The following is a 22,423-nucleotide window of genomic DNA, read 5'->3' on the forward strand; positions in this document are numbered from 1 at the left end:
TCGATCGAACGCGTGGAAAGTATCGTCGCTATTACGCTTCGCGAAACGCTCTAATGAAATACAAACATTGCCTGTGCACTTTGTCGCGCGATTTAAAGCGGTCTTGTTTACAAATCTACTGAACGACATCGTTTGGTATTCGGTTTGTTATTCGTGCGGAAACGAATCGATTGCTGCATCCAACGGAAACGGTCGAGTTACTTCGAGACTGAGGTAAAATGGAAGTATGATGGATAATTGTCGAGTTGATAAACCACTGGTCGCTAACATCTTTTCACTAGTCGCTAATGTCTTTCGACAACAGTAAGACTTTCGTTTGCTTTGCAGACGTGAAGAATCACGTTATGATAACAAAAACGTAAATGGGTTTCGGTCGGGGTTTCTACGCGGAAAAGAACGAATAAATTCATATTGCGCCGATCATCGTAGAAACGAGGAGCAAGTGGTCTTCGTTGAGAAAACTTTGCGTGGAATTTATACCAGTTCTTATAAAGTTCCCGAAGGCACAGAAACGGTATTCCATTTATGCGAAATCGCGAGCACCCATTGTATAAAAATAGAAATAAAGGGGACACCGAGAACGAACTATGGCAATTGACGTCACGTTAAAGCTTTAAAAACTATTCGAACCGTGGAAATAAACCGACTCCCACCCCCAACGCCAATAATCTTTGCATGCGGAAAGTGAGTGTAATCGATAGCCACGCGTGCCTGTACAAACGAGCACTGGTCGCACTTTCTCGTAACGGTTCGAGTTTATCTACTTTTCTTCGGGACGCCGAAATTTTTCACGTTTACCGCCTCGACGATCGCCTCTCAGGAAACTGTCGCGTTACGAGACGATACTTTCCGTGACGAGGCGGAGAAACCCGGGGATTTTCGAACGACCCAAATTCTAAAGTGGCTTCTATTGTGCGACGGCGACGTAACGTATAGGTGACGGGGAAATTTACGACGCTAAAACGCGAACGTTAGCAGCACGTACACGCTCGCGGCTGCATGCGCACGTAAACCCGGAGCGATGATGCTTTTCCCGGACGGCGAGCATCAAAGGGGCCGAACTCGAGTAGAAACCGGCGTTGGACGAAATATAATTCAATTCACGATTCACGATTGAGATCTTTAGTAATAAAGTCTCTGACATTCGATAATAATTCAAGAAAACAAATTGGGGGTCTTATGTTCAACGGTTGCGGAGATAAGAATTTTTGCTTGGTTCATTTTTATAACCGTATTCAGACCATGCAAGTCTATTTCACTTACTTCTAAAATGTTTACTTTAACTCATATGCTACATATAATATGACCTTGGTATTCTTTTTTCTATTTTGCATGTTGTATTCCTATGGCTCTATTTTCTCTTATCGTAAGGCCGAATGGGCCTGTGAGAAGCTCGGGTACCTCGGGTTCGCCAACACCCGTACCGTAGCTGCGATCAAACACAGCTGCAGCCCCTGAGGATAAGAATTTTTTTCATAACGCCAGCTTCCCAACCAGTGAATTGAAGTTTATTCGAACGATATTTGTAGCGAAACGAATCGGACACGTTAGACTACGTTAGTGATAGCAACAACACGCCTTGATTACGCCCGGAGGTAGAATCCGAAATGCAGAGCGAAATAAAATCACGATATGTACGAATGGAAGTAAATCTACGTTTCCGGTCGAAAGTCGGGCTGCGGTAACGCGCTGTTATTAATCAAAAGTTTGTCGCGAACTGGAAATGCATCGCGTTCGCGTTGGCGTGTGTTGCTCGAGGCAAATGTTTGGAGAAATCCGCGCATATGCGAGCCTCGTAATTTTGAACGACGTGCGTTTGTTTCTGTCTGCAGTTGTACCTGACGTCGAACGTTTCGTCGAGCGACTTCAATATGGGTTACAGTATGACGGGTACGCTGGAGCGTGGCTGCAAGAAGACCAACTCCTTCCAGATGACACACTTCGCGGTGATCCGTCGACGGGACTACGAGAAGGCCTACGAGGATCCGAACACCACCTAGTGTCCGTCTCCACCCACGCTCTCCGAGTGTGGGGACTGCGAACACTATACGTAAGAACGGAAAGGGCGCGGTTTCTACGATCCTTTCCTCCGAGATGGGCCGCAATTTCTCGACGAATCTCTTTCACGTCCGAAGAACGACGCTCGCGAGCACCGCGTCGCCGGAATCCGCGTCTCCCGACGCTTCTCTCCTCCTCGGACATTCCGGCCTGAACGCTTCCGCGGAAGAACGCGGAGAACCGATATACAGTCGACAGCGTCGCGCGTCAAAAATTTAATAGAGCACACGAGCAGCCAAAGTAAGCGAACAAAAAAGCAAAATGCCAAACGTCCAAAGGTAGTGTTTAACTTAGCTCGAATTAAGTAGGTTTTAACTAGCGACGAACGATACCTAAGTCGAGTATACAAAGCAACGGTGATCGAGAAAAACCAAAGCATTTTCCAAAGTATTAGTACGTAAGGTCGTAAATCTCGCAGGCGATATGTATGCAACGGCATCCTGTGGTTTCCTATGCGTCCTCCTCCTATGGTGTGCGCTGCTTCTGGTCTACCGTTCGCGCGGAAGCCGCCCCGCTTCGGGTCATTCCACAAATCGGACACCTTCAGGAGTAATGTCTCTAGCTGTGGTCGAACTTGGACGCGTTAAAGTCTTCGGTGATATTTAAGCGTATCTCGAAGGAGTTTTTGAAATACTAAAATCCTTCGTGATACGTTTAAACGTAACGAAAGACTGGAGTATAGTCAGTCTCATAGTATTCGTACCATGTATTGAAGAAAGGATCTAGCATAACGATCTAGCATAACGGATCTAGGAATAACCGATCATCATTCTTGATTTTTTTGGTAGGTCTCCCTTAGGTCAAAAGCATTGTACGGCACATAATAGCAATGAAAATTGGGGTGGGGGCCGATTGCCTATCCTTATTCTGCTAGACCCTTTGTCTAATTTAAACGATATGCTTCGTGTTTCCAAATCAATTTTTCATTATAAATATGTACATGAATAATCTTCGCACGTGTACATATTTACAATTACAAATTTATTTGGAAACATGAATTTTTCAATAAGTACAAAGGGTGCGAATACTTATGGGATCGACTGTATATTCAAAGAAGGATGTTGAAAAATGGTATTTTGGGGTAGTTCTGACTTAATGTTCGATAAGGTCCTTCGTTAGATCGCGAGAAACTATAAATGAATAATTATCTGTCGTTAACACGATGGGGGAAGTTCTTAAAAAGATAGATGGAGCGGAAAGTGTACATAGTGAAAAATTGGAAATTGTTCATTTGAAATGATCGAGCTATCGAAACAAGTTCACGAAACGCAAACACTGAGACACTATTTTACAGATAAAAGACTATATTTATATTACATGAACAAGTATTAAAGCTTATGAAAAAATATGATTGCAATTGCATTATTACTTAGAAGTAATTTCATAGAATATGTGCACTTTCTACTTCATCTTTTTTATTATATTTCCCATTGTATTGCCGATAAATAATTGGGCCATTCACTGCACAAATCGATTAACTCCGTAAAACAAAAAGTTGAGAAATGCGATGAAATAATGTACATTGTCTTTTAAAATTCTCTTTATAATATAAATTCAAATAAACATCGTAGAATACATAAATACAGATGCAGCTTTCATCAAACGGTATATAAAATGAATAAGAAAAAAATAGCCAGAAAATAACCGTCAGCAATGTTACAATTTTTATATGTTATTTTTATGGTGGAGTTAATCGATTTGTCCAGTGAACGACTCAATTGCGAGTTACCCCAAGATTGACCAATTTTTAGTATCCATCTTTCAGCAAAATCGGTGTCCAATTTGACGCGTAACGACCCCTCTGCTTTGCCCCGCAAGATCGATCGTGCTGGTAGAATCTGGATGTCGGGATCTTCGCGATCCCGAGGACCGCAAATCCGCTCGTTGAGACAGCTGGACCACGCTGTAGCTTGCAGCGAGTCCGGTTTACGCGGGGCGTTTCGAGCTTTGTCACGCTTTCCGTTCTTTGAGCTTTCCACCGCGTCGCTCGAAGGAAGCCGAGGATAGAAGCCCGCCGGCGGTAGTCGCGAGTCAAAAGCAGAGCCCCTCTTCTCCTGGGATCATCGTGAAACGGCGCATGGTTGACGCGATACTTATTTTTGTTAACTTGAAGTAGAAACTTGGCCGTGTCACGATGCGTCCCGATCAAAGTAATCTCGATCCCTCGTCGGCCGACCCGACCGTGCGAGCGATCGATACCCAGCTCCGTATTATGCGACGAGCTCTTCGTAATCGCCATCCAGAGGATTTTTGTACTTCCGGCTTTGCTCAAGGGTGTATTCCACGTTGAATATGAACGGTGTAGGTGTAAGGTGTGATCGAACGATCGCAAGTTGGTATTCGGCGATTGGCAGAACGCGCGTGTCACGAAGCTACTCTCCCATCCAAACGACCCGATCGAATTTTTAGACTGCAGACTGATCCGGGTCCTTGATTGTTTTTAACCCTTTGCACTCGAGGACTTTTTTCTGTTATCTACCAGCAACTCAAGATACTTCCTTAGCATTCCATTGCCACAAATCCTAAGCTTTGATTGACTTTGAAAATGAAATTTCTAATTTGAGATTTGAGAATCAGGTCATATTCTCCTCACCGACAATCGTTTTATCGAAACTTCGAGTTCCAAAGAAATTAAACTTAAACAAACATTATCGCTGGTTTATTTGCTACGTCAAACCTATTGGTGACCCAGAGTCATCTCTCGAGTGCAAAGGATTAATAGAATCGCTCTGACAGGTGTCGTGCAATTTTGATTCCTTTTCAACTGGAGGTGACGACTTCGGTCACTTTCCTTTACCTATTTCTTCCATCAAGACTCGCTTCTGCGATTTTGTTTGTAATCGCTTTGAAATTACGTCGTTCGGGTGGCGGGAACGGCCTAAGCGTTGCGTTTAATCGTACCTCGACGTCCACGCGCGTTCCTGTAATTGCTTCAGGGCAACGGCATCCCCTATGTAGTTGAAACGAATAAACGCTTCTCTCTCTCCCTCGCTCAACGTCTGCTTTCCGCCATTCTCTGCTGTCTCCGCCTGGCTATGTATGCGTCCAACCATCCATTCATCCCCCTCAGCACAGTCCGTTCGCCCGTCTATTTATCGAACAAAGTTCTCGCCGCGGTTGTTGATCGCGACGCTGCCGCGATCGTCGCGTCGGCAGCGGACCCCGCGCCAGGTGAAAAGGAGTCCGATCGATTCCGATCGGATTCTACGTGCCATTTAGTCGAGTGCTATTACGTGTTACAGGGTTTAATGGTTTTTCGCGATTCGACGGGGGGATAGGACGAGCGGGCTGTTTTTCGTTTAATCGTTTTTTCGTCTTCCGTTTGCGCGCCACGTCGTGCGTCGAATTCCGATTGTGAAAACGCCCCCGCGTTTTTCGCCGGGAAACTTTATAATTTCCTAGAACGAAACTAGCCGCGCTCGTTCCCGCCCGGGTCGCGAATACCGTGTAGAGTGTCGCTATATGGATACAGCGTACAAATGTTCGTCTCAAAGCTGATAGGTAAAGTTTCGTGGAAACTCAGTCGATGTCGTAGATCGTTAGTTTAGCCGTAGGGATAAAACGCTTCGTTTGGCAGACTCTAGTCGATAGATTTAGATCGCTCGTAGACCCGATCGTAGGTTTTTCCACTTTTCGGGGGACCCGAGCATTTTCGTGCACTAGCAACTGCACTCGAGAAAAAATTATCTTAGCCTCCTACGCTATACAGAAATCCTGTTTATAGGCTTATTAATTCCAGTGTTTAACATCTGGAATTTATTCACCGTGGATGTCCATTTACAATGTTCAGTTTTTGAAAACAGACTTGGCTTTCGATGTACCTAGTATCAGTTTGGAGGAATTATTGTCAGCCTAGATTGACACGTGTTAATGTAGAAAATTATTTCTTAAATTGCAGACCGTTTCGAAATAAGTAGATAAAGTGTTATAGACTCGTAGAAAACTCATATAGGCTAGAACCTTTTAAATCTATAACTGTTGTATTATAATTTCGATTTTTACAACTGTTTCGAAAACTGTGATCTATATCATACCCGTTTTCAACCTTTGGGAGACGATAGATTCAAGTCGTCAACCACCTCGCGATCCTCCCTTGTAAAAATTTCCGTAAACGTTTCGCGGTCCCCGGGTCCCCTCGAAAAAACTGCTTCTACTGAAATCTCACGTTGTTCATCGAGATCGTAAATCTTTTGTGTTGCGTTTTTATGCGAGTAGTTGGTACCGTGTTGGCGGCCACCGTCAGGCGTGTTAAGTAGCCCGCGTAGCGCTTCCTCGAGGCACTCGTCGCGCAGCCTTCGAGAGACAGATATATTCAGCGTTTAAGCTCTTTCCTGCTTTCAAAAATGTAGAACTTCCTCGAGCCGCTTATCTCGAGTACGCTCCTTAGCGCGATAAAGTGTCGTCCAACGCGAAAAGCACTCTAGTCTTCTCGATAGACACTCGTCCTTGCTTGTCGACACGGTTTCTGTGTGTTCGCTTCGTTTCGAGTAGCCGGTTCTAGAATCGGTAGATAGTCGTTTAAATGAACGTACGTCCGAAATCACGGTCCCTCCTAACTACTTAGCCGTAGCTTCGACCCGCGGATGCACGCTTTCCTCGAAACCAAAGAGAAGCGACGCCGATCGTCGTCAGCTGCACAACGGGTCTCTAGTCTGTCTTAAACCTTCCCGACTTCCGAAGTTCCGTCCCCGATCGTTCCACTCGTCTCTGTCGGCAACAGAGACGGCGAATCACGTAGTTCTAATCTCGATTAGACGAACCGCTTATCGTTTCGATCGCGGATTGGGCTTGACACGTGTCCGGCATGGCCGGAATCGATGAAAACAATTCGACCGGAAGCGCGGCCCAGCGCCGAGATAAGAGGATCAAAATTTTATTCGGACGACTGGGACGGAAAATCGGAAGTGACTGGAAATCTATCCTCCGACTGTAGAGAGATTATAATCGTAGAACGTATCGTAGTGGTCGTAGGAAAGTCGATGTCGTCGTTATCGTTATCGTTACCGTTATCGTCGTCGTCGTCGTCGTCGTCATCGTCGTCGTCGTCGTCATTTTCGTCATCACCCGTCCGATCGAATTCCGTTCGGCGACGAAGATCGTTTGTTCCTGTCCGCGCGTCGACCACCGCGAATCGCTCTTCCCTCGAGACGAACCGGTCGCGTCTTTGCTCCCTTTGCGATCGATAAATTGTATTTTTTCTAGGCGACGCAGATCGCCGATTCGCGAGCCCGCGGTAATGCAAATCGTGGTCGACGCGCGCAACGGAACGAAAACGATTTCTCGCAGTCGTCGCGACGGAACTACCTCGGATACTCCGTTTAGGATACGATAGTCGAGTTTCGCCAAGTAGTGTGTTCTCGTTACCAAGTAGACGTCCGATAGCGCTCGAGAGAAAAGTAGAGGTAACAGTCTTTGACCGCGAGAGACTATCGAATCGACTATTCGTTCCGTCGCTCCGTCTCTCGATTCGAGAAATCGAAAACAGAGGCGGCTGTCCGGTCAACAGAAAATCGAAGATCAGGATGTAACGTAAAGCGCTGCACAATCAAACGGAGGGATGTTCTGGATGGAAAGCAGTCCTTGATTGGTTCATTTGGTGCGCGTGAACGCTGTATTTTTACTTGAAAGAGTCAGAAAATTAAGAAAAATATAAAAATATTTAATACGAAAATCAACCATAATCCACAACGTGATTAATCCACTGCCACCGCTTGGAATAAATTTAAATGAGCAAATGGAGACAATATGAATGGTAAATAATACGAAAACAAACCTTTCAACTAAACAGAGGAACGTGATTCAATGTTCTCACGAGTTTGGATATTGTTTTCGTTGCCTTCTGTTTGCTTTATTATTGAACCCATTAACGCTCTCTTGCTAGCTTTCTGAATCACGTCAAAGAGAAAACAACGCGTCCACTTCACAATAAACATGTTTCTTTCTATCCAGAATTCTCACTCGTTCTACTGTTCGTCGCGACAGTGTGTGGACTCGTGCAGGCAAAATCTGTTGACTCTACTCGCTACTCGTCTCGAGCAGGAATTACGAATACGATATAGAATCACGTAGACCGCTTGTCGCTTAGTTCGATTTCCATCCAAGATTCACGTTCGCTCCGAAGAGTTTAAAAGCTCGGTCTCGTTCAATGTCTCGTACGACTATCGCATTCGAATCTCGTTGTAATCGATGTGTAGCTGGTAGAAAACCAAATATAACGATAACCGGTAGAAAGGTCCGCACCTTATCTTTACTATTACCGCCAAACGGATTATTAACTATAATTGTATCGGTCTTAAAAAAAAAAAGGAAAAAAAATACGAACGACGCATTCGTATTCAAAGCTATGGCTGTGATGATCCTAATTAATCGTGGAACGGTTCGTAAAAAATTATATACATATACATGGCACATGCATATGTATATAAAAATATATATATATATACATATTATATTATATATACATACGAGATATACATACAATAAGTAGATTACGACGCCATGTAGCGCCAAGCAACGCGATATTTTGCCAAAATCGTTGCGTTTCCCGCGGATTTACGTTTCGTTTTACACGTCAATGATTCGTTCACAGGCTGATCTCCGCTCGAAGGAACGCGTCGCGTTCTCTTGTTCGGTGCCAAGTGTCGCTTCGTTTTCGGTCAAAGTCCTGGTCGTTTCGCCGAACTGAGAGTCTTGCGAGCATCAACGAGCGCGAAGAATCAAAATAACGCCACCGGGGTTCACTCGCCCGGGGCTCTTACGAAAATCAAAGATCGCTTTAGGTCTAGTCGCTCAATCGATGATAATTAGAGACGTCGCGAAAGGAAGTGGAAGCTCGCCGTGCGAGCGACACGTTGCTCAGAAAACTCGTGACTTTGTATTTTCTATAAGCCCCGTTCACGCGGCCATCCGATTACGTTCGATTATGTCCCGTCACCGATGAACCGTGAGAGCTCGCTCGTTCCTTCTTCCTTCTAACCTTTTTCCGAACGGTTTTGAGAAGAAGAAACAAAGAAAAAAATAAAAAGGACAAACGTCGACGGCGGAACGATCTCGCGCAACCGCTCTGTCCTCCACCGAGATCGAATATCGTCCGCGAAAGAAATAGTCGCGCCGATCGGAGTTGCCGGGAGCAAGCGGAACAAATCGAGTACGAATGAATACTGGTGCGACAAATGCATTGGTGTATTTTCGCTACAGTCCTGTCTACAGTCAATTCATTTTGTATCTATACCTAATCTATGTATCTATCGTCATAATTTATGCCGAAATAAATGTTACATTTACGCACAGCGAAACGATCGTTTCATTTTTCTGCCGATCCTCTCTCCTCGTTGTCCTTTCTGTCGCGCCTCTGTCTCGTTTCTTCACAGAACATTAAAGCGTTTTATCCGGAGAGTACACGAAATTAATAAAAAAAAAAAATATTCGTCCGAACCGACGCTAACGATCGGTGAATGGTCTACGGACAGTGACGGACGACGAATTGTACTTGAGATCGCGTTGCCTCGTAAATCAAGGATTCAGAGGGCGCCGTCGCGATCGTAAATTCGAGTCGAGTTTAAGCTGGAATTTACGTAGCTGCCGCGAATTACTCGTGGCACCGGAAACCTAGCGAGTTTCGAGCTTTCGAAGAACGAAAGGCAGAAGTCGCGCCAAGTGATCCCTGAGACTTAGGTGTCGAGGCTCGTTTATTTATTTAGCCATTAGAGCACGTAAAGCCAGGGATGAATGCTCTAGATAAGTTTAGAGCACTGTTACGTTATTGTATTGTATCCTATTGTATTTATTTCAATGTTCACATGCAGTCTCATTGTAAAATTATAAAATTACACGATATTCTTAACCTATCCTTAGCCTAATCAGCGAGAAACGAGAAAGAGAGAGAGAGAGAGAGAGGGTCCAGAGCGCTGTTATATTATAGAATTTCATTCCAGTGATGATACATTTGTTAGGACCATCACAGATAGAAATCACAGAGCCAAATAAAACTCGAGAAGAGATTCCGAGCAGAAGAAGATCGAACGCCGATTCAGTGCGGAACAAATCGATATTTATGGTTCATAATGGACACGAAACGACCAGGTACGTATAAAAAAATCTACGTTATACTCTTTCATGCAGCGTCACGCGAGGTGAGGAAGATTAGGCGCTTCGACAGAGGGATGCAAAGCGTCGCACGCGACGGGACGCGAATAAAAGCCTTCTCGGACGACTGCGATTTAATTACCGGACGTCGCGTAATTATCGGCCGTTGGATCGAGTATCTAATTAACGCGGACGCCGATGGCATTTAAGCGGGCTGCCCGAGTGCGAACCAACGCTATCCCTGGCGCCTCCGAAATTTCGCCACTTTGTATGCATCGGGTCGGCCCCGGCCTCTATTCTAGCTCGAAATAACTTCGTTTCAATAGCGGCTAATTTAATTGTCTCGAGATAATATCATAGACTGCGCGGTGAATTTCAAACGGGTCTGGCATCGGCATCCCGCATCATCCCCTCGCTTATCGCTGCACCGATAAGGGGCGAGATTCGTAGCCCGTGGCGCAAGACGCGTCATTTCGCTACTTCCTCTCTCGTTGCACTTTTCGAGAATTGCATTTTCAATCGTAATCGCAGAAGCAGAGGCTTCGAGAGTCAGCGCGGTATTAAAAATACAGGCGTTTATTCGATTCTCTCTGAATGTTCCGACCTCGCTCTTGGCTCTTCGATGAATAGCGGGATAGAATTTAGAGAAGAAATATTCGAAATACTATTTGAAATAACGAATGCTATGTGGTTCACAAAATAATAATAATAATAATGTTTAATATGATATTCTCATTTGGATAACGCGCAGTGCACTATTAAATGTTGTAGCTGTGCATTTCAGATTTATATGGACTTGGAATGTTTGTTAACAACAATTCGGGGTAAGAAATGCAATGATAAGTATTAATACTGCGTATTGTCGTACAATTCAGGGTTAGAAAAGTATTCATTCCCACAGAAGAAACGAATAAATTGATACCAATACTACCAAAAAAGTCCAAGATATATTCTTGTGTTAAAATAAATAAAATATTTCAAAAACAGCCTCGATGTTTTCAACAACCCCACTTCATTACATATCACTACGTATTACCTACGCCCACGAATAGGATCTATTGCGAATTAACGACCGTTAGCCTGTTTGCGGATAGTAATAACAATGGAGCTCTATTCTCGTCGCTGAAGGGGACAATACGCTCGCGACGTCGGCGTCGGACGGAGAACGGAAGGCTCGACGGAAAGCGTCGTCAGAAACTCTCCAGTCCGTCCGTCTCGGTTCTTCGCAATACTTTCGTCATTCCAGTTTCTGTTCTTTCCTCGGCTCGTTCGTCCTTCCGGCGCCGACGTTCCGCGAAACGAGTGGGTAGCCTCGACCCTCTCGGAAGGATTAAACGACTGCTGGCAGGAACAACGGGGAAAGGAAACGCGACGGTTTAACTGGTTTCGGCTTATCTCCGAGTTTCCTCGTATTTAAGGAAAACACGAGCAGAACCACGAGATCGTTAAGAAAGTTAGCTGGAGAACGCACAATGTAGACCCGCGCCTTGCAAACAACACAACGGTAAATACAGTTTGCCGACAGTTTGGTCTCTCTCTCGGTTTTCCCCTGCTGTTCCGATTCCTCAGCGTACATCCACCCTATAAACGCCTCTCACCCTCTCCTTTCATCTTTCTCGCGGCGCCACGACCGTGTTCTGCCGCGAAACGATGCGACTCTTTGGCTGGCAATCTTTCTGTCCAAAGGACGGGAACATCGTCCTCGGTTTCTCCGTCCTTTCGAGAGAAACAACTTGAACCGACGAGCGGAGTTCGCGTTGAAACGATAGTGCGTTGCGAGACACGGCGGAGTTTGAAAGTGTACTGTTTTTAATCCGATGCACGAGGAGGGTTTGTCGTGGTTGGACGCTATTACGAAGCTTGCTAGACGACCGCATTCAAGCGGATTGTACACGTCCGCCGCACCATTCATAGTGTCATGGTAAAACCAGCCACGGCTGTAGTTTAGAACTCAATTCATTCGCGCTGTATCTCTTCGCGCGGGAGCGTTTCGCGTGACAGACCGCAAATCAGGACAGACCATGCTCGTGAGTTAAATAAATCTTGGGGTCCCGCAATTTAGGGCTTTTAGCCTTAGTACTTACTAGATCGCGGTAGTGAATTGTACGAATAAATGATTTATATAATTTATTATTTACGATCTTCCAAGAGGATAACAATAGTGGCCCTGATCGCGAATTCAAGCTACAAAAGAAGATGAGGTTGAAAAGTAGTTAATTTTTGGGTAGCTTCATCATCTAAATTATTGACAAAACAACGTTCGTTAACTCTTTCAAACCTGGCGTCCACAATTGAGGACACAAAACCGTCACTATCGTTTAGGGCGAAGACCAGATTTCTTCAAAAGCTACACTATTAGGATTTTTGTTGTCCATACTAATTTTAGTCCAAATTAACCCTAAAAATTAAATTATATTAGTACGAGAATAAAAAATAATTCAGGTCTGAGAGGGTTAAGTTTCGAAGAATTAGAAACTCGTAAGGTTGTCGCAGTTCCTTTCATCGATAATCGATACGTCGATTTATTCGTGCTGCCATTCTCCTACGCTAATTCGTACAAGATATCTCGCATTCATGATGTACGCGTTAGGGTTTTGGACGTCCACGATCCATCGGATAAACGAGGTCCTCGGCCAACGGATTCTATTCTTTTCGACGGGTGCTTGGACCGCACCGGCGACAACCCTCCGCCGAGCGTCGTCGTCTAATGGATTCGTCGCGACGCGCGCTGTTTATTCAAATTGCCTGCTTCTCCTCGACTATGCAGGAGGGCTGTCGGCCACTTGGCTCCCTGCTGCGCCCTGTACCATCCTCCTCGGCGCTTTATTGCGAGCCGCGCTCGTCGCGAGAATTCGAACCGAAACGCGACGAGCTCCAGGCTCGCGCCCGACGACGTTTCGAGAGGAGCAAACTAATTATCGGTAATTGCTCGATAATTTCCAACTCGAATCAAACGAAAAGCGAGCGGAATTCAGTCGGAAATCTAACGTCCCGTTATCGATCCACGCCCGTCGGTATTCGCGACTCGCCGATAAATCCGTGAAAATACTCGATATCCGCCCCGAGGATGGAACTGTTTACCGAGGTACTCGAGACGTCGATCGATTCACAACCCAAACCGCCTATTCGCGTTTCCCCATCGTTCCTCTTTATTCCCGGAAACGTGAGCGAACCATTCGCTGAAACGAGCGTGCTCTTCCGTTCTCCCTGGGAGAACAGGGGCTGCCTTAATCCTATCACTGCTAAGGACGAGTTCGACCATGATACATCGCGAACACCTAGCCGCAATACACGATCGAGCTGTGCTATACTATATTTTGAGACTTCTTATAACGATAAATAATAATAATACTTTACTTTCTTTGGAATGTATACTTTTAGCCATTTTGAATAGTGCGAATATAAATAAACATTCAAATTAACACTTTGACTGCGAAGGGAGTATATCGGCAATAAATGATTTTTAACATTTTTAGCATCTATCGCTGTCCGCGCGGTGTGATATTATCGCAACGTCATATTCTCGGTTACTGCTTAAATATTGTTAATAATTAATGTAACCGTGTTTCTGAATAATTCTGAACCGTGATTCTTATTAATATTTAATCGAAGACTGAATGTTACTATATACATTGTAAATATTCAATTCATCCGGGGATGTACATATTTAATGCATTTTAAAGTTTCAGATTATTATACCCATGTTTTTCGAGAAAGTAATATTTGCGAACATGAAAAGTTGAGAATAAAATTTAAACAAGTAATCGCGAGTAATCGTATTAACAACACTTATTATTTAAACAATGATGGGAAATACGATTTTGCTGTGATATTAATGTTTCACGAATTATTTTCTCGATGGATTCAACTAGCCTTCAAAGTGAGCGTCACGGGGTTGTTATTTACCCTTCCCCTTCTCTACTTCGAGAGGCACAAGCGAGCCCCGACCCTCGATCGACACAGGTATGCGAGATGCGAGATCTCATTCTTCGATGATCCTTCGGTCGGTATGGATCTCGCGATCGCGCGTCCGCGTCTCGCGTCCCTCCTATTTTCCCTTAGTTATCGTAGTTTGGTATTGGTTGTGGGTAGCTTAGTTTGGTTTGGTTAGTTTTAAGGCATGCGTGTACGAGTGTCTGTCCTCTACCAAACAATTATTAATAATTTCTTTAATTCTTTTTTGCTTGTTCGTAAGTCCATATTGGACTTGCAACTTCGTTCAGCACTTCGGTCACTATTACTTCATGTGATAAGTGAAGTGACCAACTGTGTAACTGGACAGAAAGGTCGGTCGCCGTCCTCCTGGTGGATCTGTATTCGAGAGGACGACAATCGGCTCCTCCGGATCGGTTCTCTACTCCCTGTATCCCGTCTGGTGTAGTCCAGGCTCCCGGCGCAGTGCAGTAAGTCCAAAGCGCAGTGAGACGGATGCAAGTCGGGTCCTATCGTGGCTCCCAGATGGTTGCAGGGTGTGGAGGACTGGTTCGGAGGCGTCGGTCGTCTTCCTCTCGAGACCAGATGCAACAAGAGGAAACGGGACTGACTCAGTAAGTCCAGTTTCATGGTCGCGTCGCGTCGCGATCTCAATTTAACTTCACCCTCTTAGTTCGAATAATTGTTTGGCAGAGTCAGACATAGACTTTGGAAATCGAAAGGAATTTTGTTTTCCTTTGATTTTCATCGTTTCGTACTTAGTATTAAGCTCGTCGACTCTATGTAGAGTATGCATCTACGTATGTATACTCTATGTAGAGGGAGATCGAAGGAACTTTGATTCCTTCTATCTCCGGGTCTCCAGTCGCAGCAACCTCCACGTGGTGAGACCTGGTAATCGGTATTATTCGTGACGAACAATCCTTCGTCGCGAATAATATCGAGCTAATGGCTGCGAACTTGTAAAGTGTAAAGTGAGATTAGATTTAGAGTAGCTTCGTTTGCGGACGACCTAAGTGTTAAACAACTAATTGTTTCGCGGTAAGAGATGATACCAAAGTTCGTCCCTATTAGAATGTAGAAGCAGGTCTGAGGTGGTTAAGAACGCGGCGTAATTATGTTGTTTGGGGGCGCGATACCAGCGACCCGCATCGCATGAGTGGTTTCCGTCGGGTTGCGGTAGCGAAAGTGTTAATCGACGAATCCTGCCGAATCGTTCCCGTGGCAATTCGAAAACGTAACTTCGAACCGGCAAGTTTGAACGAGTTCTCTGAAAATTACACGTAATTAGGAACGAGCGCTCGAGAACTTCTCTCGAATCCTGGTTCTGGGAGGAAACCTCGAACAGAAAGGGTATCGCGCCCCCGTCTCCTCGGCGACGAACAACGGTGTTCCCGCGACTCGTCGACCTACTTCCTTGGCCGCGCATACCGCCTCGATCCTGTTTTATTTTCCCAGCAGTCGAGGCATCCGCGCGCTTCGACGGAATTATTGATCCGCGCCTAGAGACTGCATCGTCTCGATAAACTCACCGCGGTGAAACCGTCTCCCACGAACCACGGAGACGTTTTTCGACCGGGCAAAGATAGAAAATTTAGTATTCCTCGCTCCTCCTCTTTCTGCTCTTCGCGACTCGTTCCGCCACCGTACGAGAAATAGGACGGGACGTGCCAGCCGCGGAAAAGGCACGCCGAGGCGCCGCGCGCAAGCCGATACGAGTACTCTCTCGCCCGTCGTTAACCATCGCACAACCGAGTCTCTTTCGACAAGAAAAACTGCCTTCCTGCGGTTTCCGCTCGTACGTTTGCCCGTTGCAGCGATAGCGTGCTGCCAAACCCCGATCCCCAGGAAATCGCGTTGTTCCTTTTTACGCCGCAGTCGATGGCCAGGTAACTTCCAGACCGGCCAAGAAAACAAAACGCGAGGGACCATCTCCCGAGCGTTTCTCTCTTCCATCGATTCTGCTACACAGTTTAGACGACCCACGAACCCTTTGAAGTATCGCGATTTATTTTTTTCCTTGACCGATTTTCATTTTTTAATGTAAGTGACAGTATTCGAGGAGGCAAGGATGGCCAAAGGTTAAAAAATTAAACAGAGCGACGAGAGTATATTTTTTTGTTGCTAACGGCACCAAATGTTAACTCTAACTGTCGGTTGCTTCCTGATTACTTGCACATGACTCTGACCTCGGTACGGACAGTTCATACGCAGGTATATCGATAAACAAGCGGTCTCCTGGCATCGACGACAGTTCGTGTGCTAACATTAATTAAATCTCAGATCTCATGTATAGATTCGAAATTTATTTATTTACGTGGACTGAACCTCAATCCTATAGAAACCACGAGTTACGTAGTATGGAATACGGGATAATGCAAAAAACACGTGTATCTATCGAGTCGTCGAACGGTAATTATAAATATCTGTCAGTTTTCTCTGGACTCGGTCCACTCGAAGACATTTTCATCGTCTTTAAAAACGAAGTCGTCGCTAAGAGACCTAACCTAACTCCTTTCAAGGAGGACGCGAAAAGCAATTCGTCCGGTCGAGTATTTTCCCTTGTTTAATGACGAAAGGACGGGACGCGGTGCGCAATTATTTTAATAAACGCGGCCTCGTTAGTCGAAGCTGGAATTGGCACTCGAATCATCGGGGCACTCGACGGGGCTCCTCCGAGGAAAAAAGAAATTCCTTTCGTGGACAGAGCGGAAACAGGGCAGCGAAAGCTATCGAGGCGTCTGGATGCGAAATCGAATCCACGAAAGAAACGAAATGATAGGAACAACGCCAAATCGAATCTGCTTTCGCGTCTCTTTCGGAGCCGCGATAATGATTTTCTGGAACAGGATGGCGTGACCTCCTTTTCTTGCCCGAGGTGTCCACGACGGGTGCACCTTGCGAAAGGAGATACGAGCGAGAGCACCCCTCAACTTTCTTCCCAGTTAACTCGTTCCTCTTTCTCAGCGAAACTCCTTGCTCTTCGGTTAAGTGCCATTTGCGTGCGTTGCGGAGCAAACCGTGAACCGTTGCGATTCTCGAAATCCAAACAACGTCGGACTATCGTTGAATACATTGTACGCGAACGGTGAAGATAGAGCACAATAGAACTTGGATTATTCGAATCCTTATTATTCTAATTCCCTATTGTCTGTTACGTAATTACCTCTGTTAGACTGTACATTACACGAACATTTTTATGGACATTTGAATTTTAAGCAATTGACAAATTGCACGTGTGATGCAGACATGTGATTTTTAATATCGATATTTACGTGAAAAATATTCTGTTATAAAGAAATGTCCCAATCGAGACCCTCGTGTCTCCGATTAATTCGGATAACTGAGGATTTACTGGGTAACGATAGGAAACAAACAATCAACGGAAGCACAGATTAAAAATCTTTCGACTCCAGTTCGTAGAATCTTTTTCTTCGGCAAATAGCACGTTAATCTAAAAAAAAACACGATAAGACTGAGTAATACAAGATCGAGTTGTTTAGAGATACGACGTATAAGCTCAAGACCGTTACTCACAGTTATAAAAGTACAAATACAAAGTCGATAACGAACATATTAGAGTTACAAAAAGTAAATATATAGATTAAATAACGAACTTGGAAGAACGATAATCTTTCTATATCAACGATGCATTGGGAAAAACAGTATTATTAAGATTTTCAGAACAATTATAGAAGAAGAATTGTATCGACGCTTCGACTTGTACGTTGATGTCTTATCAGAAAACTTAGTGGAGATCATACTGGATACATGCGAAATGAAAACTGATAAAAAGAGTCGAGCTTACAGGCTTCGTGATATTTTCTCTAAGTACAAAGTGTCCTCACAAATTACATTTTCAAATCATTCCTTTATCTCTACAATTAGCGTCACAGGGTTGCAACTAGGTCACGTAGAAAATTGGGTTCTGCGCCGTTAATTATCAAAATAAATAAATAAACACCGCACCGTCGAATTTCTCGAATAAAGTTCGGGAAGCAGAGATCCACGCGGGAAGCTGCGTGGAGAGCGATGGAAACTGGTTTGGGGCGCGAGAGGGTTCGACGTCAGAGGCGCCTATAATTGCGTTCCATCTCGTTAAGGTTCGTCACGCGTTGGCGCCACCCAAAGGACGCGTTAACGAAGCCTCGAGCTGAAGATAAATTTGTAGGCGTAAGGACGCCGGAGAGGTGGTTTCTTCCGCTTTAGGGGAGGCATTAGCCGCCCGTCGGTATGGCCTCGGGCCAGTTGGAAACGGCGCGAACGTCGTTCTCGGGGGAGTGCTAGATCACGAAAGAGCTTTTACCGGCTGTCAGAAGAAACGGGTCGACGAGCCGACCGAAAAGGCAATCTTACGCGCTCTCGTACACGTGACCGTGTGAATTTCACAGGAACGAACGGAGACGTCCGAGCGACGGCTTATCGAACAACCAAAGAAACTTGGATCCGATTTCCGTCACGGAGAAGGAAGAATGCGTTCGCGAACGAAAACGCCGTTCGAAAGTATGAAGGATTCGTGGAAAAGATTGACAGACGTATTAAGGTTGTTGACCGTCGCACATATTCTCGTAATGCAGTTTTGCTTACCTATAGAGGTACGGTATAGATCACTATAGAAAATATATTGTTTCTAAGGAGCCTTCTTGGAATATTAAATTTCAATAAATCCAGTGTCGTACGACATTCAATTTTTCGGTTAATAATTATAAAGACGAGCACGATGTGGGCTACAGTTCGGCGCTGCTTAAGAGTGAGCATTTGCATAGTACACAGGATGTTGTCATAGTTGTGACATGCTATATCCATAGGTTTACCAATCTTGTAAGAGACGGATGAAATTTGTAGTGGATTCCAAATCTGAGAAGCATATTCAAGATGCGGAAGAAGTAACGAGGCATATAGAATTTTAAAGGTCTGATGCTGTTTCGATATCGTAACAACTAGACCTCTTTTTGTTGCTCGATTCATCGAAGCAGGTACCCGAGTTTCCCGTTTAACTCTAGCGTCTTGGATAATAAGGACATTTATTCCCGAGTATTTTAAATAACTGACGTGACTAAGAGAGTCATAGTTATTCCTGTTGTTTATCTACGTCGTCGAGATCAGATGCAATACTGGTATACTTTCAAAACGAGCGGAAGCCGTGGCTTGAGATATAAGATGCGAAAGATTCGGGGACTCCATCGATTCGCTGATAACGCGCACAGAAGAGGAACTCGGTGAGGGGACGACAGGCGACGGTTCTTGAAATATGCAAACGACTCGGAAGCGCGTTCGAAGACCACGTCCACGTCCAACGAGTCCCGAACGATCTTCGCGGAAGAACGCGCGACATGTTTCATAATTTATCGAACGTGACGAGTTTACCGTTCATGTCGTCCGCGCGACAGGAAATGTGCATCGTCTCGTTGCACCTCGCGTTTCGGAAAAGCGCGCATTCGTCTGAAAAAGTCCGCCACGAAATCTTCGCGCGAACGGGACGAGGAAGAGTTTTAAACTCTTTTTCTCTCCCCTCCCCCCCCTCCCCTCGCATTCCCCTCTGCCTCGAAGTAATTTAATTAACGCTTCCGGCGAAAAACAAAGCGTCGGAAAAGCTCGGAAAAGCGTCGGCTCTTTCTTTCCACGCTTTTCATTGTAGTCTCGTCTCTGAAATATTCCTGAATACTTCTCCACCCCCTCGGCTTTTTTTCTCGGGCACGGTTCATCTTGGAGGATCAAGCGCGGCGAAGCTTTTACTGGAAAACTAGGCGGAAAAACGAAGGAACGAACGAAGAGCCCGTGGAAACCTATAGACTGCAGTCCGACCGCGAGTAGGAAACAGAATCTCGAAACTCGAACCTCGGGGCTCCCTGAAACAGCAACTGGAAGAGACCCCCCTTCTCGTGAATTAAACTTTCTTATTTCTCCGCTTCCGTTTCTCGGCCCTATCGCATCCACCTCGATGCGGAGTTGGACGTTTACAGACGCGGCAGCGAAACACCGAATTCGACGAATTGGTCGGCTATCGAACTTTCAAATTTCGAGGCGACGCTTTAGCGACCGAAACTGCGATGGAAAAAAATGGGACAAGAGCGAGACGAACGCGTCGACCTCGAAGCCGAGTGCAACGCACCGCGGAACAGACCTTCGACAACAGTTTCTTACGAATCGACCCGGGGAAAAGAAATTGTTTACCTCGAATATCTTTCGCTTGGCCGAATCTTTCGCAAGGCGGAACCCGACGCTTCTCCCCGATATTTTCACCGGATTGAGGCTCTCGCGAGTCGAGTCAAACGAACTAAAGAATTCCAGGAAGCGAGCGCGGGAGAGCGAAGATAACTTTGAACCGAGCTACTGCAAAGAATTTGCTACGAACGAACCTCGACCGATCCTTCGCGCGAACACCGACGATTTTTCCACTCTGCGGAAACTCGTTCCCTTCCCGAGGTGGAAATAAAATCAATCTTTGGACGCGACGAACCGCAACTACGCTGTTCGCCGACGCTTAACCCCACGTAGACAGGCGTCGGGTCACTTTGTACCCAGCTGTAAGGGGTTACACAGATAGCGCGTATCTATGTACGCATAAATAGGGATACGCATAAATGCAAATATGTATGAAACGTCAGCAAAACGAAACATGTCACACCGGTTAGAAGACTGATAAGACGTAGTTTAAAATATACATATTAAAAATATTGGGCTGTCCGGAAAGGACAATTTTTAAGAAAAATTCTAAGGCATATTTGAATTTCGATATACATATACAGTCAGTCCCATAAGTATTCGTACTCTTTGTGTTCATTGCAAAAATTTGTCTAAATTAAATGACAGGTGTGATGTTTCCAACCAAATTTTTCATTATAAATACATATCTATAATGATTGATTTGGAAACATCAAAACTATCGCTTAATTTGGACAAATTTTTTTAATAGACATAGAGGGTACGAATACTTATGGGACTGGCTGTATTTATTGAATTACATAGGTGCCATTTTGTTCCACGACCTTTCCATTGTTTAAGGGATGTATACACGTTATTTGTTTTCAACTATTCAGACCTGTACCACCTAACAAAAATCGATATGGACTCTCCAGACAACACAATAGATACTGAAAATATGATAAAACTTACTGCAACAATACGAATTTGCATAAAGGTCCACAGTTTACGCATCGGTGCAACGGTTCGGAAATGTAGGGGCTGCTTTAGTGTCTTACATCGAAGAAGCTGTACCTGAAAATTAAATTTTGCTCTCATGTTTTAACAATATTTTGTTTCGGTACATAAACAAAGTAACGTAACCATCTCTCGCTGTAAATTCGTAATAGGCAGCTTTAAAAATTTACTCTCTGAAAATATCGCGTTGAAATTAGCTCACCCATTTTGTAGAACAGTGTGGATATATTAGGAATAATTGAAAATTTGTAGTTTCGGATCTAGTTTGAAACGTTAGTTTCGCTTCGACGTGAAAAACTTATCCATTTTTTACGCGCGTGAAAGAGGTATCGAAGTTGACGTTTTGTCCCTCAGTTAACGATATTATCTGTAATATTCGAGCCAAAGTTTGAAGTGCAGGGATAATTATTTACCGAGTTTTGCTGGCAACGCTGCTCAAAAATGTAGAGAGAAAAACGTCATTAAAGCTTCGTCGACTAGCTGGTACACGTAGCGCACCACGTACGCTCGTTGGCCTAGCACACTTTTTAAAGTAAATTCATAACTTCCGTAATTTTTCGAGTTCCGGGTTTTTTCGGAGCGTAAGATACTCGCAAAAGTCGATACTTTGGTAGCAAAAATTGCCAAGAGGTAAATCTCTTTTACATTTTACACTGGCAAATGGTCCTAACCATTTAGGACAGTATGAGACGAGCCATGCGTTTACATCGTAGGAAATATATGTTCGTCCAACATGCTGTATCCATTTGCTTACTGCTTCGCCTCGGTTAACAGGCAGAGTCGCCATACCACGATATTTAAACGTTCAGTTATGTGTATCGTGCAATGGAAAGACGTCGAGAGAGCTGGCTGAAACGCGAATTTACTCGAAGGCACGCGTACTCGTAGAATTCTCAAGAATTCTACAAACAAACAAAAATCCAGGTACGATAACTCGTTGATAAGATTGTCACGAGGATGCAATGAAAAGTAAGCCAATTATAAGTTCCATTACGGAACGAAATATACATTAAGAAAAACACGACGGACGACCAGACGGTATAGTTTCGAAAAAATAGAGAAATAGAGAGGCGCCTTGTCGAAGGGGAAAAAATTCAGTCTTGAAGCGAAGGACTATTATAGCGTGAAGTCGAGGAAAGAGAAATAGAGTCCATGGAGACGATGGAAATTAATCGATCTATTAATA

The 22,423-nt window shown here is 44.7% G+C and overlaps 2 protein-coding genes across 5 annotated transcripts in view; one reads left to right on the top strand and one right to left on the bottom strand.

The window, feature by feature from the left end:
• The window catches only part of LOC128880967 (uncharacterized), a 41,639-nt gene extending 34,083 nt beyond the window's left edge, over positions 1-7,556 (top strand). For all 3 annotated transcript variants that reach the window (XM_054131581.1, XM_054131582.1, XM_054131580.1), the window contains one exon: positions 1,833-7,556. In XM_054131581.1, the coding sequence (XP_053987556.1) occupies positions 1,833-2,000 (168 nt within the window). In that variant the 3' untranslated portion in view covers positions 2,001-7,556. The remainder of the gene's footprint in view (positions 1-1,832) is intronic.
• The window catches only part of LOC128880968 (uncharacterized), a 105,458-nt gene that overhangs the window by 66,191 nt on the left and 16,844 nt on the right, over positions 1-22,423 (bottom strand). Inside the window, exon 2 of one of the 2 annotated variants that reach the window (XM_054131584.1) lies at positions 21,193-21,294. The exons of the other annotated variant lie outside the window; for it this stretch is intronic. The gene's annotated coding sequence lies outside the window, so the exon portion shown is untranslated. The remainder of the gene's footprint in view (positions 1-21,192; positions 21,295-22,423) is intronic. 2 annotated transcript variants of the gene reach the window in all.

The sequence above is a fragment of the Hylaeus volcanicus genome, chromosome 8 (genome assembly GCF_026283585.1).
Source record: "Hylaeus volcanicus isolate JK05 chromosome 8, UHH_iyHylVolc1.0_haploid, whole genome shotgun sequence".
In the NCBI taxonomy this organism is placed as follows: Eukaryota; Metazoa; Arthropoda; class Insecta; order Hymenoptera; family Colletidae; genus Hylaeus; species Hylaeus volcanicus.